The sequence below is a fragment of the Amblyomma maculatum genome, chromosome 1 (assembly GCF_055883805.1).
Source record: "Amblyomma maculatum isolate TAMU_Amacu chromosome 1, ASM5588380v1, whole genome shotgun sequence".
NCBI lineage: Eukaryota > Metazoa > Arthropoda > Arachnida > Ixodida > Ixodidae > Amblyomma > Amblyomma maculatum.
Window position 1 is genome coordinate 377648310 of NC_139344.1, and position 10651 is coordinate 377658960.

Sequence of the window (10651 nt, forward strand, 5' to 3'; positions counted from 1 at the left end):
TTCCTCTATTTCCCACTTGTATCATGTGAGTGTTAGTGCACTCATTTTGAAAATAAAATTGGCCGGCAGGTCCGGTGATGTCAGCCGTTTGAAGTGTCACGAAATCACGTGTTTGTATCCGGTAGGTGGTAGACTGCAGGTGCCATGGTCAACCACTGATTGGTAGGTGGGCAGCATGACGTCATAAGACCATGTACATTTAAATTTTTGTGAAGCTCACGTTGGATGATATGATCTGTGTGGAGTGCGCTCACTTTCGACGATGCAATAGATAAATGGCGCGTTGAAACAAACAAACAAACAAACAAACAAACAAACAAACAAACAAACAAACAAACAAACAAACAAACAAACAAACGAAGATGCGTCGATTATAGTCCCACCCGGTAATCATTTGAGTGCAGCATTTTTGCAAAAGGAACGAGAGTAGATACGACGCCTTTAGCCGTAATTGAAGACAATGGTGAGTACTGGATAAAAAGAGAACAAGGAAACTTCCTGCAGTTTTCACTATGTGATCTGTTAGAAGGTGCAATTAACGACATGCAACCTATTTATCACAAGGTCACGGTTGAAACAGCGCTAACACAGGACGGAGCAAGAACACAACACAGGCGCTGCCTTCTTTTTATTGCGAAAGCAATGCTAATCTAGGTTTCGAGCCTTCAGCGTAGCGCGGCCGGTTGTCATGTTTTACCCAAGTGACGCTGTGACGTCACACCCACGTGACACACGGACTGGCAGGAGCTGCCAACTTGGGTCTCGTTTCACACGGGACGGTTATGTCAGAATCAGCCTTCTAGGGCCCTGGCATTCACGTTACCTCTATAGGCCACTAAGGCACGTTCATACGGCTTGGATAAAGCGGGGCTTCATATGTGGGCTGAGGAAGAAGAAAAAGAGAAGAAGAAAGCTCGGTCAACAGCAGCTAATGCTTTCGCTCAATATTTGGTTCAGCAGCGTTGAACCCTTGTAACCTTTTTTGATGTTCTTGGTGCAACCTACAGTGCTAGCTTGCCGGCTGGCAGACTTGGTTGATTTTGTTGGTAGCGCTGTTTCCACCATGATCGTAATCCAACAAGCTCAACTCTCCACTATCCTTACTATAAAAAGGCTGTTTCTTGGTCTAGTTGGTTAGTTATTTTGGCAAAGCCTGAAGCGCAAAAAGCCTTGTTTTGAGCTCCAGGCTTCGTAATAATAAGCAATCCATCATGTTCACCGCCGCTGTGGAAACGCATCTCGGCCATTTATGGGATACTCGCCCAACGCAGCTGATATGTCGCCAAACATTCAGTTTCGGAAGTATCGCACCGCAATGTGAACCAAATTTATAATTTGCTGATATTGCTGGTATGGAAATCTCGCATCACCCTTGCATAGTGCGCTGGAGACATTTTAAGACCTCGTCGTGATTTCTGGCTTTTAGATTTGGAGCTAACGGTTGCTCGGAAGTAGAGCTACACAGACATGAAGGCAAGATGTGCCCGAGTCTGTGTAGCTGATTCTGATTCTTTCTGCTTCTTGTTTCTGCTTCTTGATTCTTTCGGCTACTTTCTGATTCTTGTTTCTTTTTGTTTTTCACGTTACACCTTGCTCGAATGTTCCCGACGAGGTTGACGCCGACAATACTTCGTGCGCACTTCGAAAGGCTAAAGATTGTGTGCCGGGAAAAGGTTTTCTTTGAACTTTGCCTTTTGCTGCAAGTGCCATATAAGGGCAGCTCGCACAGGACCTTGTTAATTGGAGGAATACGGGGGAGGCCTTCGCCCTGCAGTGGTTATAGTCAGGCTGAGGTGCGGTAATGTGTCGTATTTTACAAACCATTACCGTGATATGGACCAGCAGGTAAACAAGCGCGACTTCGAGCAACGGCTGAAAAAGGTACACAGCTGTAATTAATGAGAAACTTCACATCGATAGCGACCTCTTTATTTGGGATGATACGAAAAGCTGTAGAGCGAAAATTGGAAAGTGCTTTGCTAGCAAGTGGGCCACTGACAATAACCTAGACATCTTAAACAAACAAGTCCAGCGCTTCGATTAACTATCGGAGATAGTCTTTGGAAAATAATATAGAGACGCGCACTCCCAACACCAGCAACAATTGACTGTCGAAAAATGTTAGAAAGAAGGGAAAAAGAAAAACAAATATTGCTTAGAAATGGTTTCGAAACGATTGAAATGAGGATTTAATAGTTTGGTCGAACGTCTAGCGCTGCCAGTAGTTCGGGCACAGCAGGATTGAATTGCCAGCCGCAGGGCACAGCTTCAGCGCGAGAGATTGGCGCCGGAGACAAGCGATGGTGATGGCGATGCCGCAGCGTTTTCTGTTCTTTGTCTTCTTTACACGATAATTATGACATTCAAAAATGCATCCCTAATTCACAGTGCCACAAAAAAAAAAAAAAAAAAAAAAAAAAAAAAAAAAAAAAAAAAAAAAAAAAAACGCAACGTGGTCTTTGCGTTCATATGCGTTTTAACTATAGTTATGTTACTTTTCGCTAGCTGACGCAGCTTTGGGGACCCTACCGTTGAGAGAACGGAATCATGCCACGCAAACAGGTTATGCGCTGTTTTCATTGCCACTGAACCCAGTTCACCCGCCTTTCTTCATCGCGCAGTGTTGTTATTGAGTTAGAAAATACACAGAAACCAAGCATACCTTCACAAATGAAGGGGGATTTTGTCTTAACACTAGATGCTGCATACCATAAATGGAATATAAAATATCAAAATAACATTCTCACTGCGCCTGATGGGATAATAGCGTCGTGTTGTGGCACATGAACATACATAATCGATAAACTTTATAACCTGCTGGTCCGCCTGACCCAGAAGCTAGCATCAGCTTTGTGCGCATCCAGCCATAGGGAAATCGTGGTATTTAAAGCCTACTGAACAATACCCCTCTAGTTCCGAATGCAGAGTAGAATGTTTAGACCACTTCCTGGAGAGGTTATGCATGTTTTGGATTGTGTCAGTAGAAAAAAAACAACTATATTATCCAGTATCACCGTGTCAACCTTGTTGATGCTGACCGAGACAAAATAGGCGCAATTCAGTGGGCATATCAGTCTCTAAATATGTAAAGTACAACCATAGCAGCAGATAGATGCCCTATACACGTTTTCTTCGCCTCTGGATAGACACATCGCCATCGCTTTGTGACACTTGCTAAAGGAAGAAGAAGAACGAGAGCTTGAAAAGAAGAATAAGGCAACGTACCATTCACTTCACCTTTTCCTTTCTTTTCATCTAGCCTTGTGTAATAATTTGCTTTTTCAGACATGTGAGTATAAAAGAAAATATTCTCCGTTGCCCGATTCTTGGCCGATCCCCCTGTGTGGATATGTGTCATATGGCACTTGGTAAAGAACATCAACAATACGCGCCGGAGGTATTCTCCTCAGTGAAGAAATTATTTCGAAATTCCTCTCGCACGCTTAGGACTGCCATTTACAATTCCTGTCTTCCAATCCTTTGGTGCAACTGCCAAAGGGCACGCCCTGAAACCCGTGTGTGAGCTGTAGTTATAATAATGTTAGTGCGAAATTTGATTGTTAGCGTTTTCTGTCTGGATTATGCTTAAAAAACTGGGCTCGGCGAACCGGGAGCGAGCATGTGGCCTGACAAGTCATTCTTATGCCTTGTGAATGGGCTTGAATATGCAATTGCCGGATTAGCAAAACAAGACAACAACATCACCGAATTGAGCGAGATTCAGATTCTGGAAACTACCAGAGCGCAACTGCGATCTACAGCTGCGTCACAAGTGTCGCAGTGTTGAGTGCCTCACTTTCCTCGCGTACCTTCACTGCCTCGTGGCGTCCTAAGAGCGCACTCTTCTCAGCACGTGATCTCGACGTATCTTACTTTAAAGCGGGATCTTGATGCCTTCACCTTCAGTGTGCTCAGCGGACCCGGGTCGAGCATGTGGCCTAATAATGAGCCAGTATTCTGCCTTGTGCAGGTTAGTCCTCACTACAGCTCCTTAATAAGCGATTCCATTTCTATTCTGATTCTGCCATGCCCACAGCAATGCGATTCAATGGCACAAGATCTGTACTGCATGTGCTTGCTTCTTTTTTTCTTTTGGGGGGGGGGGGGGGGGGGGGGCGTTGAGTTAAATCGTAATCCTGCCACAGATGAGGTGAACCCGTGAATTGCTTAAAAAAGTGCTCTTGGCCCAGAATAAGTTAGTTGAGAATGAACCAGCGCTAAGCCTACAACAACAAACATGGATTAACGCCTAGTGAACTGGGATGCTCGCTTCTCAAAAATGAAAACACAAACTACGCACATAGACATCCTTGAACGCACAGTGAAGTCCTTGAACGAAATAACTGATTTAAAGGACAGGAGTAGACGCTCTAATTTAGTGGCCTTTGGTGTATTCGAGGATGAAGACAACACAGAAGATAAGTTGTGCAGCAAAGTTTTAGCTGATATGTTTTCCACTAAGCTTGAAATCACTTGCAAATCAGTCAGTAAAATTAATAGCCTTGGTAAGCCTGGTAAAACACGACCTGTTATATTATGCTTTCAATGCTACGAAAAAATAAAACAAGTTATGCAAAATCCTTAAAAATAGAAGGAATCCAATACATCTCTACAACATGACTACTTATGAAACACGCTTAGGAAACGGAAACTTCTGTGGGACAGTTCTTTAGAAGAAAGGCGGTATAAAAAGGAAAGTAACTGTAAATAATGAGAAACTTCACATAGATAGCGACCTCTTTATATGGGATGGTACGAAAAGCTGTAGAGCGAAAATTGGAAAGTGCTTTGCCAAGAAAGTCTGATTTATTTCCCTTAATTAATGCCCGTAGCGTTGCCAACAAACGTGATCAACTTGAGTCTGTTGTCTTAGGGTATAATCCGCATATCATTATTTTAACAGAAACTTGGCTGCAAAGCCGCGTAAATAATAAAGACGACCTCCCCCCTTTATCGTGTTTTTCGTTGCGACAGATTAACGAGAGGAGTCGATGTGGCTGTGCTGATAAAGAAGAGGATGCCAGTCACCCTTCTGCGTTAAGTTGATCGTACAGAAACTATTAGCCCAAAGGTTTCTTTCTGGGGCAATCATCTCTGCTCTTTGCTGTTTATCGAGCGCCAGGCTCACCTCCCCAATTCTTGCGTGATTTCAGCGGACACATGACTTCTATCATGCACAAAACATTTTCTTTTAGATTGGATTGGAGACTTTAATCTTCAAGGAGTTAACCGGGATCATAAATCTTCTTGACCTGAACGTGGTCCTCACGTTGACTATATACATGATATAATCCTATGCCACAATTTACAAGTTGTAAAATTACCCCCGCGCGCGCACGGTTCTTCGTCCCCAACACTTGATCCTGTGTGTTTGAGCAGAACTGTAGAACATTTCACAGTGTCGGTTAAACGCGACAGGTCTGATCATGAAATGGTCTACTATTCATGCTGCTTGGATAAGTGCAATCGTAATAACACGCAACGTGTTACTGTGAGGGACATTTGACATGGAAGAGAGGAAACTGTTTTAGATTACCTTCATCTCTACCTCAGCAACATTCAAGGAAACAATGTAACTGAACTTTGGGACATATATAAAGATATGTGGTTGTTTTGTAATAAAACAATTCGTGCCATACAAAACAAAAAAAATTGCTAAAATTAACCCTTGGTTGACGCGGAACGTCATTTATTTGAAAATAAAATGAAACGCTTAAGGCGGATGAATGCCCATAAAATAAAAAATTCAAAACGCGCAAACTTTGTCGAGCTGGTTTATTGTCCACGCTAAACGAAGGAATGTTGCATCACCTTTTGCCGAATTTTATTCATACCACACCACAGAAACGTTGGATGTTGTTGAGAAAGAAAAAAAAACCAGTGGAATAAATTGTGGAAAATGGCATTCGTCTAGTTGAAAAGGAAAATATCGCGGAACATTTCAACGGGTACTATCACATTGTCTTTTTAGGTGCAAATGACCTCTCGCCCCCTATTTTGCCATCTTCCGATGTAAACTCTGAGATTGTATCTGTAGCGGGTGTAGTTTCTATTCTTAATAATTTTAAAACAAAATACACCCCTTGTCCCAAAAACGTTTCAAATGTTTTTCTATGTTGACAGGCTGAAATGTCCGAATTTTTTGAAACAATTTTTCATGCATCATTACCTACAGAAACCCATCCTTCTGACTGCCGAACTGCACGTGTCGTACCAGTGCCGAAAAACGGCGAATTAACACTGATAAGCAAGAATTGCCGGATATCACTAGCATCATCATGCTGTAAGGTGCTAGAGCATATTATTGCTAACTTCATTGTCGTCTCACCTGAACAGCATGGTTTTCGAAAAGGTTTTCCCACTGTCACCCAATTACCCTCCTTAATGAATTACTTTGCAAATATCATAGATGAATCCAGCCAGGTAGATTTAAGATATTTATGTTTCAGGAAAGCATTTGACCTCGTTTCCTACTCTAAACTCAATGAAAACTTCAATTAATCACTAACCGAAAGCAGTTTGTTAGCATTGAGGCCATTCCCATGAGCTTCTGGTTACCTCAAATGTCCATCAGGTTATTGTTTTTACTGTATATTGTTATTGACATTGTGATTGTAATAACTATTCCATTCAAATAATACTGTTCGCAGATGATGGTATTATGTTCAGTGAAGTGACCTGCCACGATGAATCCTGAACAGTAATCATCAAAATATTCTTTCATGGTGCAGTAGTTAGAATATGGAACTGAATGCTAACAAAACAGTGTATAAGAAAGTAACCAAGAAATTTAATAATATCTCTTTTCCTTACACTTCGAGGTACGAACGATTCACGGAAGTGAAGGAATACAAATATATTTACATCACGTTTACAAATACACTAAACTGGACCACTCACATTACTAACATGTCTGACTCAACATTTCGTAAACTTTGACCACTACACCATAAACTAAAACAAGCGACCGCGGAAAGTAAATTTTTAGCCTACAATTGACTTATTAGACCAAAACTTGAATACGCATGCATAGTATGGGATTCTTACACTAAAAGTACTAATGCTGCACTGGAAAAATCCAGCATAAAGCTGTCAGGTTTATTTTCTCAAAGTACCGCATGAATTATTGCTTCGACTGAGTTAATAAAACAGCGTGGTATTCAGAGGCTAAAACTGAAAAAAAAAAAAAAAAATCAATCGGCTAAGATTTCTTTCCCTTCTCAAAAATAAACTAGTTGCCCTCGCTCCAGAGCTTCATGTAACGTCTTTGATGGCACACCGAACACAAGTACTTCACATTGACTCCTTAATTCCATTTAATGCCAGAACTGACGTTTTTAAATGTTCTTTTTTTTCGAGCACTAAAACAGATTGGAGCAATTTACGTCAGTCGGCATCAATCGATATCGATTCCATTGAGCAATTAAATTGAAAAGGGAAGCCTCAGTACTAATCCAATCCAATCCAAATTGTTATTTTTGCATTATTGTTTCTTTAACCATTTCAAATTGTATCCACGGTTGTGCGCTACATATATATTACTCGCTTTCTTTGTTTCATATTTGTATTCGCAGAGAGCGCTGGTATTTTTTCCTCTGTTAATTCATAATTTTTACTTGTGCTTCTCTACTTAGGTTGCATTAATAATTGCATGACCTTCGGTCTTGCTTGGGCCTCCAAAGGCCTTCAGTACTGTATAAATAAATAAAATAAACATATATTCTTTCATTTTTAAATATTTGTTCTTTTGGTTACTATTCCTATACCCTGAAAATTTTTTTTCAATTATTTCAGCAACACTAACTCTTTTATAATAAGTTATATATCATAGAGTCTAAGTCGGAATCATGTAATAAATTCTAAAAGATGCACTGAATTCTGGCCAATTCCTCTGTGTGGTTACGTGCCATATGCGCTGAGAAGGGAAGAAGAAGAATAACAACAAGACAGTGGCGTAACGAACAGACGCTAGCCGTCAAGATGCCTTCCAGACCTCAAATTAAGGTTATGCGCACCGTCGCAGGCATCACAGGGACCGCAGATGAAGTTCATACCGTCGCATCCTCTACTTCCCTTAATGAACTAGGCGGAGACGCCGTGGAACCGGTCTCGCTTCCGGAACTGGATGTTGACGAGCTGCGCTACTTCGACCTGGTTGAAACCGGTAATATATCTGAGCTAGTGAAATTCTTAGAGGATCATCCCAAGTTGAATAAGGACTGCCTCAACTGCCAAGGCTACACAGTTCTGCACGTGGCCACACGGAACAAAAACCTGTCGATGGTGAAGATTCTTGTTCAGCATGGCGTCAGCCTCAAGGACGTTATTCTCCACGCTGTTGAGGCAGGACACTTGGAATTGACTCGGTTTTTCGTCGAAGAGCTCAGCAAGAGTGGTCGCCATGTCGAGACGCGTGGATACTTATCGAGTACCACCTACACTTCCGATGTGTCTCCCATGATTTTGGCTGCACAGTTGGGACACTGGACGCTTATACGCTATTTAGTCAAGCGAGGCGGTACTTTGGAGCCACCGCACATGGCTTCTTGCCTCTGCAAAAGTTGCCTGAGGGTGATGAATAATGAAGGTGTCAACATGTCCACTCGGAACCTGAATACGTACAAGGCCATCTGCAACCCGCACTACATGTTGCAGGTGTCAGGTGACCCTTTCCTCGATTCCTTTATCTACGTACGGAGCATGAGGGAGACGGCGGATGCCGAAGAAGAGTTCCGTAGGGCGTACAATGAGGAAGTGGCCAAACTTCGTGTATTCATATGTCGGCTCCTCGACCAGTGTCGCACCCAGGACGAGACACGCGCCCTCTTGGAACGAAGGTCAGGTCTCAAGGGCTGTATGGGGCACCTAATTTTTCCTCGAGTCGTCCTGGCTCTGCAATACAATGAGCGCGAGTTTGTCACCCACAGTTACGTTCAGCAAGTGTTGCGGGTCGAATGGGAAGGAGAGTTTCGTGCGTGGAATCGGCTTCCGTTCTACATGAAAGTCTTCCACTTCCTGGTGAGGTTCTTCACTCTGCCAATCATGGCGGTCTGGGTTAAAGTGAAGCCGGATTCTACCACAACGAAACACTGGTCCAGCCCTGTGAGCAAGTACATGAACCACTTCGCGGCGCGGATTCTTTTCGTGTTCTTCGTGTACCTTCAAATATTGCTGGACAAATCAAGAACCAACAGAGGAGCTCCCAGAACTGGTGTGGAGTGGCTCATCGTCATCTGGGTAGTGGGCTATGCTTTCGAAGAAGTTATTCATTGCATCTCCATCGGTCCGTCACGCTACTTTGGGAACCTGTGGCACTGGTACGACATAGTAATGCTCAGCGTATTCTTCCTGACCTTCATCTTCTGGGTTGTCGCCTGGGTGGAAGTACTCGGAGACCCCAGCGAAGGCAGCGTTCCTCCTCGCAAAGACTGGCCCAGCATGGACAGCACGCTCATACACGAGGCCCTCTTCGCAGTCTCTTCCATACTGAGCGTATTCAGGCTCATGTTCTTTTTCCAGGAGAGCGCCAAGCTGGGACCTTTGCAGGTGTCCATCTCATCGATGATGGTCGAGATAATTCGCTTCTTCTTCATTTGCGTCTGTATTATGCTAGCGTTCGCGTTCGGACTGACACGGATGTACGAACCGTACTATGGAATGAAGAGAAAAGAACTGGACGGCGACATAGTGGAGCAGAACCCAGCTTTTACGTCGTTCGCAAATTCTATGAAGACTTTGTTCCTACGAATGCTCGGAGTCGCATCCGAAGACACGGCAGACGTTGTGGTGGCGAATGCCGAAGATGGGTCCATCAATGAGCACAAGTTCACCGAATTCGTGGGCTCCACGATGTACTCCTTCTACCAGGTGCTTATGCTCGTCGCGATGCTCAACTCGCTCATCGCTATCGTGACGGGGACCTTCCAAAAGGTCTTCGACAATGCTGAAGTTCATTGGAAGTTCTACAGAACGCGCCTGTGGATGCACTACATCAATGAGGCGCTGGTCGTTCCCAGCCCTTTCCTGTACTTTCAGATACCGCTTCTGATAACTGACGCGATAAAAAAGACGAAATTTTGGCCGCCTAGACCCCAATCGAAGTTGGCGTACCCGGATGTCATCAAAAACGTTGTACAAAGGTACCTCTGCCAAGAAGGAGTAATACTTAAGGACTGAAACAATGCGGACACTAGTAAGCTTTTAATTTTTCATCGATAAAATTTATAAAATCTATAAATATTAAACGGGATGTGTATAGATGTGTGCGAGCGCAATATTCTGCCAGAAATAAATGTGCAACGTGAAATATTCCTTATTTATACAGCAAAAGCAGGCGCTTATTAGCATGAATTAAATAAATTCTGCCGTAACGCAGATACTGGAATGACCTGCACAGTCCTCCTAATCGATAAAGCTAACGGAGCAGGCCCTGAAGCTATTGTGTTGCCTTCCCTACCAAGAAAAATTATTTAAGTGAGTTTTGAACTGACGCGTGCTCCTGCTGGCTTAAAATGTGACCTTAACTAATTCTTATTTCTCAAGCAACAAATTCCGTCTAGTGGAAGTTTTGAAACCAGCATTTCAGGCTTAAAAGAAAAAAAAAAAACCTTTGCGTAGGCAGACTACTGGTGTTTCGTATACTAAGTAGATA

The 10651-nt window shown here is 43.0% G+C and overlaps 1 protein-coding gene across 1 annotated transcript; it reads left to right on the forward strand.

The window, feature by feature from the left end:
* Nucleotides 1–7980: 7980 nt before the first annotated feature.
* On the forward strand, nucleotides 7981–10176 carry LOC146208329 (short transient receptor potential channel 4-like). Its single transcript, XM_084578376.1, has one exon. It carries the CDS (start codon nucleotides 7981–7983, stop codon nucleotides 10174–10176), a length of 2196 nt encoding a protein of 731 aa, XP_084434502.1.
* The last annotated feature ends 475 nt before the right edge of the window (nucleotides 10177–10651 follow it).